At 42.8% G+C, this 25398-nt stretch overlaps 1 protein-coding gene across 2 annotated transcripts in view; it reads right to left on the minus strand.

Moving 5' to 3' along the window:
* The window catches only part of CERS3 (ceramide synthase 3), a 43205-nt gene that overhangs the window by 5400 nt on the left and 12407 nt on the right, over positions 1-25398 (minus strand). For both annotated transcript variants that reach the window (XM_041418801.1, XM_041418802.1), the window contains exons 2-10: positions 23366-23548; positions 21773-21890; positions 19718-19836; positions 16191-16248; positions 15286-15336; positions 14332-14424; positions 13804-13932; positions 12134-12240; positions 10686-10842 (exon numbers count right to left, since the gene is read on the minus strand). In XM_041418801.1, the coding sequence (XP_041274735.1) occupies positions 10686-10842; positions 12134-12240; positions 13804-13932; positions 14332-14424; positions 15286-15336; positions 16191-16248; positions 19718-19836; positions 21773-21890; positions 23366-23547 (1014 nt within the window). In that variant the 5' untranslated portion in view covers position 23548. The remainder of the gene's footprint in view (positions 1-10685; positions 10843-12133; positions 12241-13803; positions 13933-14331; positions 14425-15285; positions 15337-16190; positions 16249-19717; positions 19837-21772; positions 21891-23365; positions 23549-25398) is intronic.

A 25398-nucleotide genomic window follows, 5' to 3' on the forward strand; every position in this document is an offset into this window, starting at 1 on the left:
TGTCAGGGAAGTTTGTGGCATTTCATTTGGAGTCCCTCCTTGTGCTGCACACAAGTTCCTGGTGCTCAGGCATGTACTTAAGAACAGCTGGCAAACTGCTCTGCTTTGAATGATGGCCAGTTTGTGATATTGATTCCTGTTTCCTATAGGAATGAGCTGGCATTTCCAGCATGGAACTGGAAACTCAGATAGAGTTGGCTTCCCAGTTTTAATGCTGTCAAGCTGGATGCTCTGATTAAAGGCACTATATGTAGTAATTAAAAAACATGTCATGTTTTTTCCAGCCCACTGTAAATCCTTGCCTTTGAGAGAACATCTTACAGATTTCAAAGCAGCAGAATTAAATGTCTTCATATTCTGAAGTAATCGCTGCAAATTTTCTTAGTTCTGAGAAAGAGTGTTACATCTGAAATCCTGTTATTAATCAGGAAAAAATGCCGCTAAATTAAATCTAATTTTTATTAGATTTTAATAATAAACTTGCTTCCTGACCAAGAGCCTCTACTAATTCCTGCTTTAGGAGAGTCTGACCACTTTTGTCTGGCTTGTTTAAGTGACAGAACTTGAAATAGCAATAGCTTCATCTGTAACTGGAAATCCAAACAAACCCGTCTTTGCAAACTGTTTAACAGACCATTATAAATATATTAGGATATCCTAAGTGAAGTTTGTGCCTCTTAACTTTGACCTTCTAATAATAACAAAAGTTGTAACATTTGTAGGATTTTCCCCACTTTAATACCAAGATGTTTTCTCTGAGCCCCTCACATCATATATTATACTTATGTTTTCCAGCTCAAAGGCTCTGCTCTGACTGTCCCTGAGCAGCAGCAGATGAATATACTATCAGGAACACAAGAGCTGGCAAACTGTAAATACCACAGCTGAGGCCATCATTAATACTCAATGCTTTAGTTTAATGGCATCAACTGCATTTATTATACTTCAGCTGGTTTTGGGTAACAGACAAAATGGATGTGTACGTTTTCTGTTCTGGATGACTAACCAATTTAATCTTTCTAAATGGATGAATGGTTTCAAGGTTTATGAGAAGCAACACTAATGCTATAAAGTCTGCAAGAGAGCCATTTGTAGTGAAGCCAAAGCTACAAACTTTTATAATCTTTTTTTCCTTTTGTTTAACCCTTCCACCTGCTGCTCAGTCTGCCTCTCTTAGTTAAATGAACCGTATTTGTTAAGGTAGTTTTGGCTTCTTGCATTTCACTGCTGTTAGAACAAGTATCATTGCAGTCATTAGCACCAGATGAATGGTAAAGGACCCTCTAAGCGACTTCATGGAAAAGAAGAGTTCTTGAAGTTAAGAGATGAACAAAATTCTCTTGCAAGCAGAAAAATACTGCTCAAATCTCCATCTAAACTAGCAGAGAATTCACTCCCAATTGTACAAGTTTGTCTCTCAATAAAGCACTCAGAGATCACTTCCCTCCTGCCAAGCCCTTGGCCTGCACTGTGCTACAGCTGAGGAGAGCAGCAGAAGGACAGGGCTGTGCTGACAGCTGATGGAAGCGTTGCTTTCCTGTCCCCTGGGCTGGTGACACCATGGGGACCTCACTGCTGAAGTGGGGCTGGGCAGACACCACCCTTCCCTCCTGCCCTGGGAATGTGGCATCTTCGTCCAGGGCATGCTGAGGTCATACTGCAGCCACGGCTCCATTTCTGCCACAGCAGGGTAGTTCAAATGAAGGTGTAAGAGCAGAGGGAAAGACAGTGCCAGGCAACATCAAAAGGCAAAAATAAATTGTAGCAATGTGGATTGATCCTACAAACAGAGAGGAAACCTCAGCAACTTGCCTCTGCTTTCTCAGAAAGGGAAGGGCCCTTGCTAGCAAATGTACAGTTCCCTGTGAGGGTGGGAGGTCTGGCACAGGGTGCCCAGAACAGCTGTGGATGGATCTCTGGAAGGGTCCAAAGCCAGGCTGGACAGGCTTGGAGCAACCTGGGATAGTGGGAGGTGTCCCTGCCCATGGCAGGGGTGGGATGGGATGGGCGTTAAGGTCCTTTCCAACCCAAACCATTCCATGATTCCAACTGTGTCCATGTGAGTGGTGGGAGATGGTCCAGGCCTAACCCACCTGGTGGGATCAACACTGACTCCAAGCTTCTCAGCAGCACAAGATTTCAATTTGGCCCCAACTGGACAAGTCTAGAACCAGTTAATTTTTAGGGCTAAGCACAGTTTGCACCCACACAGTTAACTGGATTTCTCCTACCAAGTACTCATGTATCAAAACAATTCAGAGCTGCTCCCAGAATTTTGTTTTCTGATCTGGTGAAATTTAGATTTCTGGACTTTCGAATACTTATTCTTAACATTTAGTTGAAATTTTCTGACTCTTAAATGTATCTTCTATTAAAATCAGAACCTTATACCTTAATTCTACCTTAAAAATATTTTCATTTAAACATCTGCAAACACATTGACTAGATCTTGATTTTTCAATGTAAAGATAGTAAATTCCACAGCACCTGCACATATGGAAACAGCTTGAAGTACAAAGATGAAAGCTATTAGTCAGGTCAGCAACCACTGCCTCAAATAAAAGAGATAATAAACAAGAGAGATTATAAAAAGTCAGTCCAGATAGATAGAAGGGGGTACTTTTCTAACAAATAATACTATAAAGTTGATGAATCTCCGAGTTCAACATGTTGAATTCCACATCAATAATTCAACTCAGCTGACATATGACTTAATAAGTCTTTACTTTCCTATTGAGACTAAGCAATATACATTTGGATGCAAGCAAACTCTTCTGTATTTCCAGCCTGGAAGATTTTATTGGAAAATATATTTCCCTTTTCAGCTCATACACACTAGGCAATATAAATAATGTTTATCTTCCATGGAAGATGCACAGTTGGACTCTGCTTTCTGCAGTTTTTAAATGAAGATGCAGACTCTCTAATTTAATTGTATTGGACATCTTGTGGCAAAAAGTCCTTTATTTAATCCCTCTCTTCTATATAATACCCATTTCCCAAGCTTTCCACTGAGAGTTTTCAGAGGGAACACAAAGAAGACTCATAAAAAACAAATTAAAAGTTCCACTAATTCCACAATTATTGAAAAGAATAGCTTTATAAAACTAGATGTTGCTACTTGAACACATCCCTGATTTTGACTGACGGGATAAATTTAACCCCAGGAAAACCTGACTGGTGGTGTCACTCAGCACAGCACACCTGGAACTGGGGCTGAGTGCCCTGAGTGTTGTGAAGAACCAAGCCATTGTTTGCAGCTAATCAGGCTCTGTGGCTGCTCAGAGTCTGCTGGCTGAGTTATTGAAATCACTGACTGAACCTCGCACCGCGGCCTGCGGGGCTTTACGATAATGTCAGAAGCCCAGGAGGTACCGAGTGACTCATAATGTCCCACTGCTTTTTGAATTATTCCAATTTTAAATCCACAGTTGGCAAAGAAACAAAGAACAATATAATAGGCATTTGATGCTGTTCTCTATAGTGAACTTTTTTTTACCCTAGGACAGAGCTTGCTTTAAGCCAATGAGTTCAGTGGTATGAACTTTTATCAGAACATGCACTTTTACTCCTTAGAAATGCTGTTTTGGCTACAAAACAGCTGATCAGACACTCGTGCTGTTCTCAGTGAGGTATGATACTGTACTCAATTAATGTTTTGAAACAACACAGCTGCTTAGGAGTATCCCTGCAGAAGCCTTGCAGCACTGTGGACTGAGACCACAACACACAAGTGTGTGACAAGCACCTCTGTCCAGCAGGGACATTTCTCTACAGCCTTAGAGACCATTCCATTCCTGTTGTGATGCATCTAAACTTTATATCCATACTTAAACATCAACCTCATTGTCAGTCACATACCTAACAAGTAATGTTTTTTTTTCCTATATTCTTATTGCAATACCTAAAAATCCAGCCAGTCCTTGTAACCACCCTGATATCAAGGCTGGGTGTGGAATACTTTCAGTGGCACCCAGTGAACAAAGTTTATGCAGTTTCCTTGCTGAGCCAAATGTACAGAGATGGGGACACCACTCTTCCTCCACTGGTTACAGAGGGACCCTGGAAATTGTGCTAGGCACAGCCTAAGTTACACAAGACAAATCCCAGCCTGGAGCTGCTGCACACCCATCCCTGCCAGCTCAGGCTGCTCTCTGCTTCCTGCTGAGGGGAACCTGCAGTCCTGTGCCTGATGAAAACTCACTACAATTCTGTTACAGGACACACTGCTCCTTTAAAGGATTTCTTCTCTTCTTGCCATGTAATTATGATTATGGAGCACTCCTAGGTCCTCCTAGGGAAACATTTTCTTTAAATACAAGACAGAACAACTTTCTCAATTGATATTAACCTATCATTAACTAGCTTTATTTCAATCTTTTTTAAAATCGATTCACCAGATTGCAGTTCAGTAACTCCCTCTGAAAATATAAGAATTATTCACCTCATAACACAGCCACAATTCAAATCTCTGCAGAATATATTAAAAATAGTAAATGAAGGCATCAAAAGTTCTCTAAAGGCTTAGGGTTCGCTCTGTGAATTGATTTTTGGCAATTGAAAAAATAAATACATATGTACACTATTACACATATATAATTTTTATATAGGTGTATATATAAAACTAGCAAGAAATGGAACATTTCATAAAGGTCCTGCTAGAAAATTAAAAGATACAAGCAGTTAAAATGAGAAGCCAGAAAATCTGTCAGCAAATGCCCTTCTGTGAAGAGCAAGGTAAAGCAATTAATTTTAGAGCAAAAACTTTACCAACATTTATCTTTCCTCTGAATTAGGAAGTTGCACATCAAAAGAACCATTTGGATGGGGGATTTACTAGAAGTGGAGCATGCAGAGAGGGACGGGGGTGCTTGTTTGGAAAGTGGAGCTGCCTTGTGCCAGGGAACACGCAGAGAGGGACGGGGGTGCTTGTTTGGCCAGATCCATTGCTGGTGAAAACTGACACAATCCCATTGAGCCGTGCTCATTCCTACCAGCTGAGAGCCTGGCCCTGCATCAGCCCTCGGGAATGGCCAGGCCAGGAAGCCTCAGCATTGCAGGCAGGCTTGGGCTGCTGTTCTTAGAGGCACTGGTCATCTGCAGCTCCTACTGAAGTGAAACTCAGCAGCTTGAGAAAGAGCAGGTTTTTATTGCAGAGCTGTTTATAGCTAGGCCAACATGAGACAGGCAAAGGGAGCATCCACACCCCCAGTGTGCTGGACTGGCCTGGGGACTGAGGCTGCTCCTGCACAGTCCTGTGTGTGCACAGCAGGGCTCTGGAAGGGTGCTTTGCCCCAGTGCTCCCAACCCCAGCATACCTTCACCACCCATCTGTTGCAATCAAATGCTCACAGTTTATTTTCTGCAGTTTCTCACTAGTTCATTCCTCCACAATGGTCAGAACAGCCTTTGACCCAGGTTTTTGAAGATTTACCTGATCTTTATAGAATGTTCAAGTGAAAAATGTTGTGGAATAATGGGCGTTCTAATCAGAGTTTATAAAAAATAATTTTAAAAAAATCCGGCAAAGAACATTGCTGCTGTGTTGAAACCTGAGAAGTGTATTTTAGTGTGTGGTGTAACATACAATCCACTAAGCATATAGAACACACCTCCCTGGAAGTCACTGCTCAGCTGCTGACCCCATTCAGAATCTGGAGTAAATGTAAAGATTCAAACAGAAATCTGCCTTTTAACTCCCAGTGCCAGGAAAACTGGTTGAGGCCCCAGAGACCAAAGAGTGATCTTGGATTGGCACAGTGGAGAAGAACTGGTGGCTTTTCCTCTTCCACAGGCTCTGTTGGGCTGCACACTTTGACAATATCCATGTCTGGGGGCAGCTTGACTCCAGGGCTCCTCAGCTCCTCGCCCGTCACTGTAAATACCAGCCAGCAAACCTCAAACTCCCCTATGCTCCTTCTGCCCGCCTCCCACCCTCCTCCCTTGGATCAATTTGGCAGCATCAAGTGAGACATGTAGCCAGGCTTTGAGTTTAACTAGATTGCTGCAGCAGAATGGGAAATATGCAGATGAAAGGAAGTCATAACAGGAAGTAATTTCCCTTTACTAGGGCACAAAACTCCACACTGCTGACCTGGCTGGCTAACTCCAGGCTATTAAACAGCTCATGTCCCCAGGGCAATCATTTTAACCAAGTGGGAAAGCTCCCAGATTGACTGGTTTTCATGTCTAAGAGGGAAAGCTTTCATTTGGCCTATTTTGTTCCCCCAGTAAGCTATCCTCATGAGAAAATCTGCTATAAATATTCATCTGTTGAGAACCAACAAGTTCAACTTCTCCACAACCTGTTTTCCTCTAAAATGGAGAAAAATCAACCCCTGCTAATCTAGTTCAATCTGTTTTATGTTTGTGCTAACCCTCCACTGAGAGAGCTCAAACTCCAAAGCAGAACTGACCCTTCCCAGTCTAGAAGGGAATAACAAAATATCCAGGAAAAGCTTCTCCACAACGTCCCAGTCATGAAAATGTAACTCACAAAATTATCATTATCCTCTAGACTGTATTGCTGCTTTTAAAACAGCCACTTGGAATTAAGGCAAGTGCACCTCTAGGTCTGTTTTACCAGCACCCCAACAACCACCAGGCAGCACAGGCCTGACAAAACACACAAGAAAACAAAATCTTATGTGCCACTAGGTTAGGAAATAAAGCCTGTCCTGTGTTTAACTCCTGTAGTATGGCAATTTTCTAAAGGAAATGACTCCTCACTGAATGTGCTAATTCTCATTAAATTTCAATTTGTTTGATGCCAGCAGATCAAGCATTAAAAAAAAAGTAAGAGGAAAAATGCTGCAGTAGAAAAATGACGGCTGGGAACAGCAGAAGTATCATAACAAGCACTTCACAGCTCTCATTTCAACCCAAAATAGTATTTTTTTATAATTTTCAGTTTCCCCGACTCTGTTTTTAGTCATTCTTTGAACACTAAGTCTCACTGTTGCCTTGGGAATTTGGGCCAAATAAGGAATGAACAAACCATGGATGAGGATACGCCCAAGCAGTCTTTAAAAAGCTTACCAAGTCCAAAATGCCAAAGGAATATTGAACATGGAGAGGTTTTTAAAGAGTGACAAGTCCAAAATGCTGATCTACAGCAGTGCAGGGTCTTTTCTTCTTCAGGAAGAGGAAAGAACCACAGTGAATCCAAGGAAACTGCTGCTGACGACTCCTAAATAACAGCAGCCATTAGTGAGCAGCTCACTGCCTTCACTGAAGGTGGTCTGATGGTGGCAAAACAATTACAAGAGCAGGAAAACCTATTCCTGGACACATTACAGTCTGTTAGAAACCTGCCATTACCCTCCACTGATGGACTTTGCATCAGCCCTGAAGTATCTGAGACATGTGGACATCATGCCCATTTCCTACAACTTACACATTTTTCAAGATTTAAAGCACTATAGTCTCAAAACCTTAACTCAGTGTGTAATGGGTTTAACATATATTTTACATCTTAATTTGCCATAATAATGTGGCTATAAGCTGCTGTCATTCACTCCCTTTTTCTGACCTTGGAAATAAAATGTTTAATCTCCACGGGATTTTCCTGGCGAGATGTTTTAAATCAGTGCATATGTACATACTTCTCTATATGCTTTTTCAATTTTCCTAAAATATTCTCATATGTGCAGACATGATGACTAGACATGTTTCAGTGGTGCTTGAAACTTGATACAAGTGGGTAATTTAACCATGTAATTGAACAATATTACAGAAACACACGGAGTTTCCTAGCAACAAAAGACCTTGGACATCAAGATGGCAGCCAGCAGCTAACATTGCAATTGCCTGACCTAACTTGAAAAGAAATTACACTGAAGAATGTCCTCCTTCCTCCCAAAGCAGAACTGGTACATGGCTACAGGTCTGACCTCGAAGGGCTTTGCTTACAGGCCTTACTCATACACATGGTCACAAATGTCCCATGAGAAAGGACATTTAGGGAACACTTCTGTTTTCCAGAGTGAAGAATAATGGTTTTGAAAAAAACTCTGAACCCTCAAGTTTACCACTATGGAAAATAAAAAGCTTCCTAATGTGAAGTAGCTGATTACAGCTGAGCTTGTGGATGGAGAACTCCCTGTTCTTAGGGAATTCCCAGAGCGCCAGGGGAAAGGTGGCACAAGTCCCCTGAGCCTGGAGGCCACCAGTGCTGCTCTGTGCCACCAGTCCCTGGGCCAGAGAGTCCCATGGCTGGGAAAACAGGACACAGAGGGATGGCATAAGATCATCTCCCTTCCTTCCTTTTCCCTCATTTTCATCCATCTCTCCCTGCAGTATTTGGGAGGAAGAAAACCACAAGATTTTCAGTCCAAGCTCTCTTTTGCTGAAGCAAGTCAGTTGGCTGAGCAGTCGTCCCTGAGGGCTGAGGGCAACTGTCCCCTCTGTTGGTGCAGGGGGGAGGTGACAGCTGAGATAAAGAGCTTCTGACCAGCCACTCTCAATCAAAAGCCATCTTGTCCACAGGGGCAAGAGGAAAGCTCAGAAGAAGCCACCAGGCTCCACTCGAGGTTGCAGTGACCCCAAAAGTCCAGGACTGAAGCACAAGAGGGCACTGAAAAACTTCCTTACACCCTTCTATGCTCAGAGCTTCCTTCAGTTAAACAACAGAAGTCTCTATTCCCAGTTACACCATGACTTCATTTTTCCATCTGAAGTAGCTGTTGCTTCAAGAAAAATATCAAAAATTGCTAAGTTTTCATTCAGAAAACAGCTAGTCTTGGGCAGAGAAACAAACCCCTTCTAACACCAGAATGATGGTCTACTGGTATTTCCCTAAAATAGCAGCAGCTATTTGTGTGCAGCTTGTCTGTAACAAAGATGTTGGTATAAAAACCCTCCTTGCCAACACCATTCTTTTCAACGTTGCCTTTCCAGCTCTGGAGGCACTGGCTGCTTTCACAGCCAAGTTTGCCACTGCTATGGAAAACAGGCTGCACATGCAAGCCAGCTGAAGTCATCCAGACTGAAAAGGGCCCAGGCTGCCGCTGCTACCACTGTAAAAATGTTATTTGGAAACCATCTTCTCAGAGAGCTGTATAAGGAATCAAAAATCTGTGGTAGGGATGCAGGCTTGGTGCTTTCCCATTTTTTAGCAGTGACGAACACAACAAAGCTCTTATCTCAAAATAAAACATTTCTGCCCCTTACAAAGGCACATAAGCAGACAGGGCAGAGTGGCCTTATATAGCTGGCCTGGCAAGGTCCTGCTCACCACTGCATGTGAGCACCTTCTGGCACTGTGCTCTCAGAACCTCAGCCAGCGTGCAGGGAGAGCTCTGCCCAGCCTTCCTCTTCCTCAGTGGGGAGGCAGAGGGATGTCTCCCCATTCTTAAGAGGGGTTGTGCACAGGGAACAAGAACAGCACAGAGACAAGGCCAAAATCACAAAAGAAAACAAGTAAAGCACTTTACACCTAGGCCAGAAATAATGTAGTAATTAGTCAAACAGAGGTAAATGACACAAGAAATACAAGATTCTCAGTGTCTAAGGGAACATAAAAGCTTGTTTTAGAGGCAGAGCAACACAAACCATTTCCTCCACAGATTTGTCCCTTCTGTGCTGTTGTTTGCTGTCTTACAAGGGCTGAGTTTGTAACTTCCAGGGCAGATGTGGGGTCTCCCTATGATACCCAGCTGTCTGTTTGCACAAGATTTGATGGAATCCAAAAATCCAATACTTTCAGGATGGTGCCTGTCAGCACTCAAACAACAATTAAATACAGGGAGAAAGAAATATTCCTATTTCCTTAAGATGCTTCACAGCATAAACTGCTTCAGGTAAAAGGACAGTCAGTTTAATTAAGATTTTGTTTCTTGAACCTCAGAAAAAAATACCATTTTTCAACAGCACAACTTAAATTTCATCTTAACTAGAAAAATATACCTGTCAATACTTGTGCCAAATCTTAGAGACATTCTCCAGAGTCCTTCCCTTAAGTGCTTTTTGATAAATATTTTATCTACCCTGCACCTCACTGCACATTTCATGGCACGAGACCTTGTGAAAATGTCACTACTTCAGGCAATGAAATGAGACATAAGTGGCAGTTTTATCCAGAGTTTTTTCCCATGTGACTTTTCTCTACAAGGTAAAAGCAGATTAGGCAGCACCAGACTTGCACTGTTCCTCTGCTCCAGCAGAATATGACAGTATTTCATTGAGTCATAATATAATACCAGATATGCTTAGTTTGGTTTTTGTGATCCAAAACCAGTGCTCAAGTTTAGGTGACCTCAGATTTAGGCAAATTTGAAGAAATTTAAGTACTGCAGAAAAATTGTAGTCAAAGCTTTCATCACTCACTTCTCTTTTTTGGTAAGCTCCTACAAAGCCCAGTGACAAAAGATTGCTTTCACCCAGAACACAGGAATTCCTGAGGAGTTCTGGACCATCTTAGGGCTTTAGGTTCTCATTTCTCATTTACTATTGGTACAAAACATCAAAAAAACCTGTTCTAGCTGAAGTCTTTATATTCCAGCCAAGACATTGGTATGACAACCAGAGGTGCAAAGCACATTTGAACATCTCCATGCTTTGTAGATCCCTATCAGAAATGCTGACTTGAAAGCTCAGGACAACAATAAAATTCCAAGTGAATCTATTGGAGGTATTGGCATCTGTTTGATACTTGACATATCTTTCTGAAGAAACAAGTTTCTTACCTTTAGGAAAACGAACCTTTTCAAAATCTTGAAAATTAAGTAACCCCAATATAAATGCAAGCCTTGGAGGGTTAATAGCATCCCATTGAATAAAAAATATGCTATGACAGGAGTGGTGGAGTAGTAGGTTGGCTGATATAGTGTGGCACGAAGAATCCTAAAAAATAAAGATCATTGTTATGGTGCAAGGTCTCTTCCTTATGCTATTTACACTTATTTCTAATCTCATATTCCAAGCTGATTAATATTAAAAAGCTCTGCAAAGATGGTAGATTAATTAACAAGCCCTGCCTTAACTAGATTATGCATCTCTGTTGAAATACAGACTTCAGAAGATGAGAAATTCAAGTCAGGCATGGAAGTACTCTGAGGTTAGAAAAAGTCCCTGTTTTTCGATCTCCATCTCTGTGTGGTCTAGATACTGTGCAACTCAGAGCTTGCTTATGCCTTTTTTTAGTGCAAATTCTCTCTAATCTGAAATCCACACTCCAGAGAAAATCCTACAGGCTTTGCAACAGGGCTTTTTGTTAATTAACGTATGTTTTGTCCATCTTCAGACTTCACTACTTCTGTATTATTTGGGCCTTTTTGAGTCCCTTTAATCTCATCATGTTTCGCTTCCAAGCTCAAGAACTGAAGAACAAGAAACTCAGTGAAGCAAAATGATTGCAGATCACTTGTACAGTTAATTAAAAAAACAACAAGAAAGTAAAAGACATCAGCATTTCTGAAAGAAAATACTACAGGAAATTAAAGCCTTATGTTGATCAATGTTCAGAACTATTAATTTAACCAGCTTGAGTCTCTAAGGGTTTGTCCATGTGCAGGGAGGGGCAAATTAGAGCTGTGAATGTGAAACACATTAAACACTTTTTAAAAGATAAACATGTTAAGCACCCATGTGGATACTCCAAAGCAGATTAAATCACAGCACTCCAAAGGCATGCAAGTATTTAGCAAGTTAAGATTTATTTGTGCTGACTTCATAAATTAATTGGTTCACCTAAACTTCTCTGAGTGCTCCTCATGTGAGTGAGGTGAGGCACTACCCAAGGACTGGGTAACAGAAAGAAGGCTCTAAAAAATTAACTACAGTCATGTACTCTGACTTTGCAGCTACAGCAGAAAGGGTGGAATTAACGGGAAAAGGATTTCTCTTAGTTAAGGGGCTCAGTCCCCTTGAAAAAGGAGGGGCTCGTAGCATTCAACTACTATTTACAAAACAAGTTACATAACACATAAAAGCTTTTATTTATGCTAAAGAAGCTCTTTTAAAATTATTTTTACATAATAATTTTTAAAGAAAATGGCAGTTTTTGTCAATTTTCTTACTAGCAGAATTTTCAAGTCCAGTTCATTTCTTTCCTTTTTCCATCACAAGCAACACTAAACTTTCAGGGGGAGTGGGAATGAAGTAAAAGCCTGGGACTGGATTAAATATTGCTTACCAGAAGGGGAACAGGATCATCCTGGTGATAAAGAATGCAATAGAGAAGATGATGAACAGTATGTTGCAAGTTTTCTCCCAGCGAGCATAATTAAACATTTTGGCTGCCTGCAGTGGATAAAAACCCAAACATTTTATAAATATTCTCTGAAATAAATTCTGTGTTTTCATAAATAAAGACTCATCTTCCACCTAAGCAGGAAGAATATTTCCTCCCAGTTTGACATGTAAAGCAATCATTTTACTGATACCTAATAAAGCAGCATCAGACCAGATTCTCTGTTTATATTTCTCTTTTTATCTTGAAGGAAAGAACTCTGCATCAAAGGCCCAAAGAACAACTCTCAGACCAGAATATAAAGCGTCATGGAAAACAAAGTGCTCTTTAGAACAGAGATAATTCCTCATTTTTCCACCAGATTCCAAACAGACTGAGTTCCAAGAGAAGCTGCTGCTACACCTGCACATTCAGGAGACCCCTTAAACACAGGTGTTCTGGGGCATGCCTGTTACTGACCCTCCTCAGGCCTAATTCAGCTCCTGTCTTCTCCTTTTTGAGAGCAGATCTCAGTGCTAGTTTCTATCCCACTAATAAGGGCTGTAAGTACTGCTTCTTCCCTAAATGAGCTGTCCAGCTCCCCCTGCTCCATTAGGAACCACCCTGGGCAAAGTTTTCAAGTGGGAGCAAAGCTGCAGGTGCCAAGTCTAAGTTTTAAATAGCAGCTTGATTAACTGCTTTTCTTTTCCTCCTCCTTTTGAATGGCAGGGCTGGATTAAATTGTTCTGGTAATCAACTCCAGTTTCCATCCAAGTGCTGTCCTACCAGTTGTCAACTCAGCTCTTTGTAAGGCCACAGAGTTACCTGGACCTAGGAGCAATTCAGAATTAAAAGTAAACCAGCAATAAATCCTATTTAATCTGGACCAATCCCAAGTGCACAACCCCACAATTAGTTGTTCTGGTAAGTGAGAGTATCAGGAACAGAAATGGACAGTGACACACAACAGCCTGCAAGGGCTGCTTACACTGGCACTGCCACCAAAAGAGGTGATGAAACTGTGCCCTCAAAACCTGGTGTTATAAACTCAGGGTAATTCCAGTGAAGAAATACTAGAAATTCTAGTGAAGAAATACTGTCTTCCAAGAAGCCCAGAAGCCACTCTGATCACAGTGCTCTGTGCAGAGTAGGACACTTCTTAAACACTTCTATTGATTTAGTGCAGGGAAGGGACTTTCCCTTCAGTCCAGGAGAAGAAACTTTTCTTCTGCCAGAAAATACCTGATACAGGCTGGACTTGATGTCAGAGGTTTTTTCCAACCTCAGTGATTCTGTGATGCTGGGGACACAACCTGGTCTAATTTTATCAGAGAATCAAGAGTAGCCCAGGGAGGCAGCTTTATTTCCAGTCCCTGTTCTGTTTGAGGAAATTCTCTTCTGCTCCTGTCTCATAATGTATTTTGTAACAAAGTACCAGCTTAAATTATATAGAAGGTCTTTTTTTATCTGAAAAGTTACAAATCTGCAAAGCTGTGTCCCTGTGGGGATAGGAAGGGATCATATGAAACTCGTGGCCGAAAGATTAGCACGTCACTGACACCAAAACCAAAAAACTCAGGACAGAAAAAAAAAACTACCCCAAAAAACCCCAAACAGCTGGATAGCAGAGCTACCTCGAGCCAGAAATCCGCGGTGTCGTGCACGAACATCACCAGAGTTCCAAGCCGCACGTAATTGCCGCACCAAGAGCCGCTCATCAGCCCGATGGCTGCCAGGTGATGAACGACGTGAGCCATGAAATCCTGGAGGGACACAAGCACACCAAGGTGAAGGCCAGCCCCGGAGGGTGCCCGGCCGGGCTGCCCCGGGCTCCCGGCGGGTGCGGGGGCCAGGCTCGGGCTGATGCTGCCCCGGGCCGGTGCCGGTGCCAGGCTCGGGCTGATGCTGCCCCGGGCCGGTGCCAGGCTCGGGCTGATGCTGCCCCGGGCCGGTGCCGGTGCCAGGCTCGGGCTGATGCTGCCCCGGGCCGGTGCCGGTGCCAGGCTCGGGCTGATGCTGCCCCGGGCCGGTGCCAGGCTCGGGCTGATGCTACCCCGGGCCGGTGCCAGGCTCGGGCTGATGCTGCCCTCGCGTGGCTCCAGGCGCGGCTGCTCCCTCGAACGCCTTTGCCCCGCTCACCGAACGAAGGCACAAGCACTTGCCTTCCGTTTGATGTCAATGCCGAGGGTGAATATGAGAGACCAGTAAAAGCCGATCTCGGCCATGTAGTACCAGTACTGGGATGGCAGCAAGGTCTGTCATGAGGAAAAACACAGTTAACTCTGAGAAGAGGAAAAAGGAAATGCCAAGTGAGATTACTTTTTTCCTTTCCTGACTTCTGCTCCTCTGGTGAGTCTTGCTTAAAAAATTAAGCTAAATTAAATTCCTGTCCTGGGCTTCATTAAGAAGGATGTTCTGAGAGCCAAGCATGTTAACTTTTGCTCAGCCCAAACTCTCAATTCCCACAGTTCCTCCCCCACCTCTGCATTTTAACATGCTTTTTCTCCACGTTTCTGTCACAGAACTACATGCAAAATCCTTCTGCATTTAATTACAAACAACTGCAAATAAACCCCCTCTGTTTTGGTGAACAATTAACATAATAAACTGAAATGCCAGTTATTTATGCTAAAATCCTATGGATCTGCCTAGGGGAGAGCAGAGCTTGGCTGCTCCCTTGGGCCAGTACATTTCCCAGGTGTGTACCAGGAGCTGGGAAAACTCAGCTGGGAGGCAGGATTATTTGTATTCCTGGCCCCTGCCTAGGACAGGAATAAGAAGGCAGTGGGATGGGGCAGAGTTATTTCAGTAAGAGTGCCTGGAAGCACCTGGGGCCTGGAGCAGTGCAGGGGTTCTGCACTGGGAACACTGATAACATCTCCAGGGAGTAACTGGTATCCGGGGGTGGGTGCTGGAGGGGGAAGTTGCAGCACAGGCAGATCCCAGGGAAGCCCTGCAACAGTCAGCAGCACTTCCCGAAAAAAGGCAGGAGGATTTGGTGCCACACCTCTTCAGGTGGTGCCCGTGTGCAGGGAAAAGGCTGCTGTAGATTACCCCTTCCATGGGGAAATACCTGGAATGCCTGGAGGCCAGTGGCCCGACGCCAAAAAGCTCACCTGAAACGGATAACCAACCCACGTCTGCCATATGTCGTAAAACCAGGGTTTCTGGGGAAGACACCTCAGTCAGACACTGCTCAGCTCAGCAACAATTATCACCTTAACTCAAAATCTTCACTACTTAAAGCCTCTCTAAGTGGAGCAGGCTAAGAAGCTGTAATCTTGATAACTGTTCTCCACCAATTTCTAAAGGGAACTTGCATCTCAGATTTATTATATTGTTCCCAGCTTTTTGGCTTCTTTTCAGGACACCTGAAACCTTCCAGTTCACAATTTCATCATCCAAAGCAGTGGGTGTGTGTTTTATTACTGCAATTACTCAAGATATGTTGCCACAGTGATTAAATTTGCTGTGTTTACCAGTCACACACAGCAGTGGATGAGGATGATAAGCAGTGTTTGGGGAGAAGGCCAGATGAGCAGAGACAGGCCAGGATCTGTTCCGCTGCTCCGGGGAAGCATTAATGACACCCCAGGCAGGGCTCACAGAGGTACGAGCACCAATCTCTGTTATTCCCAACTTCTGACTCAGCAGCAACACCTCAATAAATAGCTGTGACCATCAAAAGTCCTGCCAAAAAAGGTTTATGGTGTCCTCTGAGGAAAACATGGCCATGTGATGCATTTGTAGGTGTTAACAAGGCATGTTGTAAAACCATCTGCGTGACTTCTTCAAGCTTGCCTTAAAAATACTGATTACTCATAAATTCCTTTATCATAGAAGGTCTAAAGTTGAACTTAAAAATTAAATCTCAGTGCATATTGCAGCCCATCATCCAGATTACATACAGCAAAGATCTGATCCCACAGAGCCATTGAAATCAGTCTTGAAATGGGATTCAAGAAAATCTAGAAGTTATTTTGTTAAAATAGAGTATCCATCTTTCAAAAAGTTAACTTACATCATACAGAAATATAAATCCAACAATGGAGGATGTCAGATAGAATGAAAATCGCCAGCTGCAAAATTGAAATGAAAAATAGGAACAAACTATTATATTTTGTAAAGTATTGTCCTGAGCCAGAATTACTGCAAATCATTATATCACAATCTTCACATAAATGTGGCCTCACACTCAATGTTAAGGATAGCCACATATTAACTGTATTTGAATTATTAATACTTAAATATTTAAGGTTTGATTCACTGCTAAATAAGGAAATTCTTTTACGTTATCACAATTCAGCAATTTTAATTGTCATGATAGCAGTAATTTTCCAGCCAGGCATGAACTGATCAAGAGACTGACCACAAAAAGTGTAATAAATCCCCTAAAAATTAATGTTTGAGAACACAAACCTTTTCCTGGGTTCATTCACTTCATCTCTCTCAACACCAATTGCTGCCAACAGGGGAGCCTTATGAATTATTAGCATCTACTGGGTTAGTTTACATCTTGCTACAAGGTCTCAATTAACTATATAACCTCATCTTTGACTAGGTGTGCCAGAATTTAGCCTGATCTAAGCTTTTTGTAGATTAAATGGATATCCAGCAAGGCAGCTAAACCTTCCAGCTTTGCACCATCAGCCTGCTAAGTCAGCAAAGAGAAAAAAGCTCTTGAGCATCTCAGTGAATTGTGCTGCTGCTTTTAGGTGTCAGAGCAGGGTGCTGTGATTTGGAGGCAGCAATCGGCTCCTGATGACTCTGGAGCCCGTGTGGGAGGTATTGTCCCCAGGACTGGGTGTGGCTGCAGCCTCAGCCCAAGCATTCCCACTCCCACCTCTACCGGTGATGGAAAACTCCTTCCCTTCCACTCTTCCCCTGGGCAGGAACAAGCCTGACCTTTCCCCTAAGCAGCTCTGCAAGTCCAGTAGGAAACAGTGCAGGACTCCACAGGCAAAGGGAGGTTGTGACACAGGGACAGGCACATGGCCCCAGACCTGCTGAGAACTTCTTCCAGAATGAGAATATCCCAGAGGAGAGCAGCAAGCAGCTCCCAGACAGCCCAAACCCACTGAGAAGGACAAAGCACCACAAGAACACTGTACCAATGGATTGAGAGATGCAGAAAATGAGACTGGGGTCTTTGGCAAGCGTTAATGAAGAGAGAAGAGGAGGAGAACCTGGGTGGGTAAAAGCAGCCCCAACTTTCTGAGCCCCACATCCCCTGGAGGATGATATTCCAGGAGAAAGAATGAGATGTTCAAAGGCTGAGACAGTGTTTTATGAGAAAAACAACAAACAAGAATGAGGACATGGAATGTTGGAGGTGAGACAAAATCAAGTGTCTCACACCTGAGAAAGGAGTCAGGAAAATAATTATAAAATTGCCACTTGATACACATGTGATAAACAACTGGTTTTCTTTTCAACTTTAAACTATCTTCCCTGAGATGATTTGAAAATAACACTACACAACAAGCACTGCATGAACAGGAAAAGCACAGAGGTCCATGGTGGAAATTGCAGAGTGGAACTCACAAGGAATACCTGGCTCAGAGTTAACCAAGAGATGCTGGAAAACACAACAGTGGCATGGGACAGACTTTACACAGCAGCTGCTTCTGCCCTCATGCCTCCCATTCCAAACAAGGAGGTGTGAGTGGTCAGTGGATATGGCAGAATTGATTCTGTGTTGGTTGTAAAGTGCAAGTGGGGTTTTCTGAACAGGATTCAAAGCACAGAGCACCTACAAGACTGTGCCATTAATCCCCAGCCCTACAAATATATATTGAATGCATTTGGCAGTAAACAGCACTTCAGATGAATTCATTCTGTGTGCAAGGCTGCCAGAGCACTGCCTCATTTTGCACTGAGCCCAGCTTCTTTATGAATTTGGTGAATAAAACCTGAAGTAAAACTCACCCAAATTCACCAAATTTCACTCAAGTGCCTTTTAAACTCTGATCCTGGCCACCAGAGAGAGCACTGAACAAGAGCTATGCAAGAGGATTTTCTGGTTTTACTTCAGGAATCTTTTCTCTTGAAGTGAATGTAACAAAAAAGAACTTGGTAGGGGAAGTTAAAGGCTGGTAAATCTTACAAGGCAGTGAAGTTTCATGCAAAGGGCTTTCCAAACCCCAGGGTTGCTTAACTAAGGGAGTACTAATAGCATAAGTATGGTTTAGATCTGGCTCATCAGATTTTCCTTGTGATTAAGAAAAAAGATCCTGGAGATTGCAGGCTTTCAAAAAAATTTCATAAGGCTCATAACACTGACTACTAGAGTGGAATAACTCTGTTCCTCTTTTTTTTTTTTTTTTGCCTAGAGAATTATATTCAATTAAATTCACTGACAAAGAGCAGAGCAAGGTTCACAAAATTGCACAAGAGAAACCTGTTTGCTTCATTCTCACTCAAGCTGCCAAGCAAGCTGAAATTTCAGTCTTTAGCTGTGTGTTACTGGAGACAGACACACACAGCAGGCAGGTCTTTTAGCAATAGCAGGAAATCTTATTGTCACTTGTGAAACCAAATGAACTGATCCCCAAAACAAGAGCAGACAAACCATGTCAGGAGAGTTTACTCAGCTCAGACTTCAAAGAGACACACCTCTGTCTATCATCTGGATTTATGTCTGACAGAGGATACCACTAAATCATCATCACATTGATTAACACTGGAAATAATCTTGATAAAATACTCAGCTTTGAGCTCTGGGCTGTACTTTTAACCCCCATTCCTTAAGCTGATCTACAGTTACAGAGGTTCAATATTGTAATCAGGTGAAGTTTTGCCAATGCAATTATGTTAATGAAAAGCCAAATACAGAGCATTTGAAAATGCTTTACACTGGTACAGTTAATGTCAGTACCCAAAAGGGATGAGCTGTGCCCATTTGGGGATTTGCAATTTGTGTGAGATTTTAGATCACACTTAAAGTGTTTAGGTATGAGGAAGTTCTCACACATAAGTGAAAAATCATATGCAGGAGGTTTTGAAACTTCTTACATATTCATTACTATCACTCAAAGCTGCTCACTGGCCCACTCTCAGCAGTGAGTCTGAGTTCCTGTTTCACACAGTATCCCATGATCAAGCTGTAGCACCTGTCCTTCAGTCTGAATGCCACAATTCCTGCTCTTGAACTGACTTTGGTACACATGACAGCATCCCAAAATGACAGCATGGGTACAAACACACCAGGGTAAACGTTGTTGTTCCCCTATGACTACTGGCAGACAGAAAAAGATTTCCCTATTCTCTGCATGTTTTCATCTTGCACTTTGTACCAGGAGCCTACAAATCCATTATTCCACAAAGAAATTGTAAAATATTTTATGGTGGTTTTTTTTTTTCCCTCAGGAGAAACAGTTAACCTAAACTTTTAACCATCATTTGGAGAAATGCTACTAAATAATTTCAACTTGTTTGTGCATTCAGAAACCAAAACCCCCATCAGGCAGACCCAGCCTTCTGGAGAGGGGGAAGCTCAATCACTGTTTTCCAAAAGCAATGATAACCAAAAGCATTTTCTTTCCTTACAAAGCTTCCTGGAATTTCCGGAGCACGGTTGGGATCTCCAGGTTTCGCCGTCTCCTGAACCATTTCTCCACCAAATGGACAGTGCAGTTGCACTTTTTGGCAAGGCCTTTGATCTCTGACTGCAAGAAATGGAACAGTGTTAACAGTAGATGCTCTCCAATGTCACTTTCATTTATTTTGTAGTTCACAGTGCAGCTTCCCACTTTGCAAGGTCTTAATTTAAAAATATTACCAATATTAAATATGCATGGGAGGGTATTTTTGAGTTATGCTCACAGAAACCCTGGATTTTTATTGAAATAATACAGGCACAAAATGAACAGACTCACAAACTCTTCTCTTGCCTTTCTGGTCACTCCTGAGAGTTTCAGAGATGCAACTTTTATTGTTAGATGAGAGCTTAGGCTGGAGGGGGAAGTGACATGTTTGAACAGACATGGACATGGCACCTAATATCTCACCTAATCACAAATATTAAAATTTGTTTATCTATGAGTCTCACAGATGAAAAGTGGCCTGGAATTAAAGTGATCTGAGCCCTGTTCTCAAATCCAAAGCAAGCCAATCCTCCTGAGCAAGGTGCAGAGTGCCCCCCTCCAACACCAGAACTAAACTGGGGGTGGAGCAGGGCCTACAACTGCACGTGGCCATGGGGTGCCACACCTGGGGTCTCTGCATCCCCTCTGCTCCCAAGGTGGCCAGGCCAGCACGTGCCCAGCACAAGGCAGTGACACTCGTGCATTTTGGGGAGCTCAGTGCCCCACATGCAGCAGCCTGTGGGCTTCCTCCCTCTCCTCCATCCCCAAGTGCAGAAGTGTGGGATGACCTCCCAGGGCTGCCTCAGGAGCAAGGAGAGTTTGGCTCATCCCTGGGGAAGTTCTTTCCTCCCAAGGGAAGTATGCAAATAGTGGGTGGCAGCAGCTGCCTCCACCGAGGTGAGGCCAGTCCAGGGAGTCTCCTACCCTCAGGGAGACCTCTGGAATGTGAGAAAAGGCACCTGAGCTGCCAGGGAGGGCTGGAGTGCAAACAGCCACTGTGTCCAGCCCACCCTGCTGGCTCCCAGCTCTCCACTTGCCACGCAGGAATAGCGACTCTGTTTCCATACAGCAGAGCCCACATGCCCTCAGCTGCCAGCCAGGCTTTCCCAGGCACACTGGTCCCCAAGCTGGACACCTAAAGGAGGCAGCTTGAATCTTTCCCATGCTCTGAGGAGTCTAAAAATGCTGTGCTTTCCTTTCAGAAACCAAATGTCCAGCTGTACTCAAGCAGAAGGAAGGAATGAAGCTGAGATCGGGATACTTGCCCAGAGAGAGAGGAGCTCGTGTGTGAACACCCATGCATTTATTCCTGATGTTATCAGGCAAAAGACACAATAAAATAATAGCAGAGTTAGGGATAGAATGCCAAGTTCCACTATCAATAATTATTAAAATACCTGATTACTGGAAAGCACATATTTCTTTTCAAAACTAGTGTAGGAAAGCTGCAATTGTTTGGCAGCTGCAGTCAGGTAAGGGAACTTCCTGAAGCAGCACTCACAGCAAAATACCTGCCTCCCATGCAAAAATCAATGGCCTCATTTTGGAGGTGACAAGCATTGGCTAGTCTTTTTTCCTTGTTCAATTTTAAAAACAAGCCAAAAATTGCTTTTCTTTCTCACATAAACCAGGATTATGTATGCAGTAACATAAAGGATCAAAAGGCTTCCATGCCAGCATTCCTGCAGTAAATACAGTCCTGCTTTCCAACAACAGACATCAGCTGAAGCTTTCTCCAGGCAGAGTGAGTTAAAGATGGAACACTAATATTCACTGGAAATATTATGAACAATCTAATCTAGAACAGCATGCCAGAAAATTAAACATCTTAAACGTATTTTCTGTTTCGGATGCCATATATCCTTGTCAGCAGAACAGCAACAAATATCCAAATAAATTAAGTCACCTGTCAATCAGCTGGAACTCATCTCATTATGTCATTGCTGAGAGCTGATTGAAACAGTAAGAGTGGGATTTTCCAAAAGCAAAAGGAGTTTGGAAGAATGAGAATCCTTACTTGGGATGGTTGTCTTGAGCACTCCCGGAAATAACTCTCTAACACAGGATTAGGCTGTGGCTTCACACGTCTTACGTTCTTTATACCCAAGGCTTTTGCTAAAGGTATAGCAACATATCTGAAAAGACACAGCATGAAAAGCTTTAGAAATACAACACAGTTACAAGACCTTGGCTGTTCTCATGCCAGGATACAAAGAAAACAAATTGGATGCAGTTTAATCTGCCATGGAATGCGCCAGTGCACTGAGAAAAAGGGATCTCCCCTACCTAATCCCAAGAAGGAACCACAATTTATCAGCTGTTATACAATAAAGAAGACCCAAGGAATGCAGTTTGTGGCCATGAAATGCTGGTAAACTCAAGGAAACATCCTGACTTTCATGGCCATCAGAGGAGTGTTGGAGTTGAGTGAAGGGAGACCAGATCCTCTCTTCATGTGAGCTCAGGGACTGCTCCTGGGCAACTTCCTCCCAGTGGCAAAGTCACCTGGCACCTTCTTCACTGGGCCACCAGCACTGATCCACACTGGATCCAGCCTGTGGCACACAGCCATTCCCTGAGACTGATGCATTCTCTTTCCCTTCCCTTTTCCACCCCAAATCGCTGCAGAGTGCTCCAAAGGTTTCACCTTCCTGCTTGGGCAGGGAATTCAGGAAAGACCCCTCCCTCCTGCTGTATCAGCCATGGATTCCTCATTGCTCAGAGCAGTGGTCAGCTTTCCCCAGACTCACTGCAGCCAGATGTGTGGGCTAATTACCCTCAGCACTGCAGTGAGACACACTGGGAATGGTTATGAACATATGATCCAAATTACTCTTGATTTCCAGCATGAATGATCTTATCTGTTTCTGGTTTAAGTCTGTCCAACTTGCGACATTGCAAATTTCCTCATTCTGTCCGGAAATAATTATAAAAACCTACTAATCACATCTTTTAGAGGAAAAAGGAAAAAAATAGTAAAGCAAAAAAGGTACAAATAAATAAGTCAAAACACTGCAAATCTTAACATGATTGTAGCTTTCCTCTGTGGAGCCAACCTCTGCCTGTCCCCTAAGATTCCAGCTGCAGAAGCAATTCATTTTTTGGTGCCAAAGTGAGGGGGGAAAAAAGCAAACAGCTTTACTAGATCTGTATAAAATGTTCACATGAAACTTTGAGATCCCTCCAGTCTGCTTAGCTTGGCCAAAGAGAGACACCTGGGGTCTATCAGCCTCACATGAATGTCCTGGTACAGGACCAAATGAGAGGTTTGGTTGAGACCAAACTCCATCCTTCCACTGAAAGAGAAAAAGGAAACTCAAAAGGTTTAGAATGAATTGCATCTCTAGTGAAAGGAGATAATCAGAAGTATCCAAATGCTGTTCCAGAAAAGCTGGATAGATATATTTCCCTTCTGGATTGGACCACAGCCACACATACCTAATAATGAAAACATTTTCCCATTTTTCACCTGCTGTGTTATCTGTACTAGATCTCCCTAGTAAACCACCAACTAATTCGCCTTTATAAAAATACGATTGATCTCCAGATATCTCATTTTCAGCATTAATGAGGACCAACATTAGCACCAAATGGCATTTGTGTTTCTTACCTTTCAGTGAAGAATCGGATGATCAGCAGTACAAAAGCGTACGGGATCGTGGCGTACAACTGATGTGGTTTGGGAAACACGAGGCCATCACGGTCCACAAAATCTGCCCAGGTGCAGTTGATGGGCATCCAGATATTCTCCCACCAGAACCAGCTGTTGAGTGTCTTTAGTATGTATGCCATGCTGAGTAAATAAAGAGAGAATTTGATTTATTCCTCACGTATTAAAGAGAAAATGCATGAAAAAGCCCATATTGAGCCTTTTTGTGCGAAGCTAGTAAAGTCAGTGTTCTCAATCATACAGGAAATTAAAACCCTCTTGGTTTAGAGCAAGGAGGTGGGATTATAACCCAGCAGAAGATAAAATAATAAAGCCAAATTTTGATCTGATATAAAGCAATACAGGGCCTTTGAAATCTGCTCAGGGAGGTACCTGCTGCCTCCTTCCAATCACTCACACTGCCCTGCTGAGCACCTGGTTAAATCTGCAACACTCATGTATTATCTATCATATTCATACAATGAGAACTGATCTTCCTGGGGCTGCCTTTATAAATTAAATAAAAGTGGGAGGAAGAGTGGAAAAGAGATGAGAAGGTCCAGGGAGTGCCTCAATTCCATAGTAATGAGGACACTGCACTGATGAATTACTGCTGTCTAATATGCTAATGGAAATATACCCTGAATTTGCAAACACCTGTGCACAGGAACAAGTGGGGAAAAACTACAGTGCATAGCTTTTTCTGGCAGTTGTGGAAAATTATATGATTTAACTGTGACCAAAACCTAGATCAGGAACAAATGTCTAAAATCAGTTCTGGAAGAAAAAAAATTCACTTTGACTAAAGTATTTCATTCCTGTAAAAGCCTCCTTTTTAACTTTTGCAGTCTACATTATATATTTAGAAATTGCTGTTCTCTCTTATTTATTTGTAGGACTTGAGAGTACAAACATGTTCTATATCCTATAAAAATATCCTAACATTGAAGAAAAATAGAAGTTACTATAACATTTTCCATAAGGCTGAAACACATAATTTTTCCACAATTTCTAGGAATAGTAAACTTGAATTACTTTTACCATGCTAAAATTTTCTGTAAACCAGGAAAAACATGAGGAAATAACTGATTTCATTGAAACATAGTCTTGGTGAGGGAACAGTTGAGCTGGAGGATGATTTCAACCAAACCTTTATCTCACCAGAAGATCTCCCAGCAATATCTCTGTACAGGATCACGAGTTGAGATCAAACCATGCCAAGGTCAGGCAGCACTTCAGCCCTTGCCATGTTCTTCCAGGGAACACAGGGCTTTAGTTGTGCCTGCAGCTGTCTCAGGACACCATGCCCAGAGCACCCCAGACCTGGGCACAGCTTTAATTAACACCGGAGCCCACGTTAATTAACAGCCCAACAACCATTGCTGGTCCACACTGGGCTGTTTCCACTAAGCTTGGAGCAGGTTTGTGGAGCAATGACCTGCACCCATCAAACAGAGCTGGTTAGCAGCACTGCAGATCCATTGACTGGCCAAGCACAGTAGTCAGAATTGAACTATTAATAACCAAGCCATTTAATCTTTTTAAATGCAGGAAGGGGGCAGTAAAAACCTCCTGAATGAACCGTGTGTGTGTGTGTATAAGCAAATGCAACAATAAAGGAGGGAGAAATCACAATTGTTCCTGAGAGATTTATATGCCAAGTTCCAGCCTAGAGCAATGTTTTACTGCTGAATTAGAAACTCCTGGAAGTGGGGATTTATGCTGGGGCTGCTAACAGACCCTAAACAGCAACTTGCAGGCGCCACCCTAATGAAGCAGGGCTTTGAAACATGACATTTTGGGTCAGACAGAAAGGCTTGCAGACAATAGAAGACCAAGGGAGAGCCTTGTTACACAGTTCTGTTTCCTAATATATCTATATTTTTAAACTAGACTGTGCACTGCAAGCAATCTCAAACTGTAATAAAAACAGGCCAGTCTTATGACACAGTGGAAGGAGCACTCACAGTTTCCTTGTGGTGAGATGGGCTGGG

Source organism: Onychostruthus taczanowskii, unplaced genomic scaffold (genome assembly GCF_017590055.1).
Source record: "Onychostruthus taczanowskii isolate IOZ18803 unplaced genomic scaffold, ASM1759005v1 scaffold6, whole genome shotgun sequence".
Classification (NCBI taxonomy): domain Eukaryota; kingdom Metazoa; phylum Chordata; class Aves; order Passeriformes; family Passeridae; genus Onychostruthus; species Onychostruthus taczanowskii.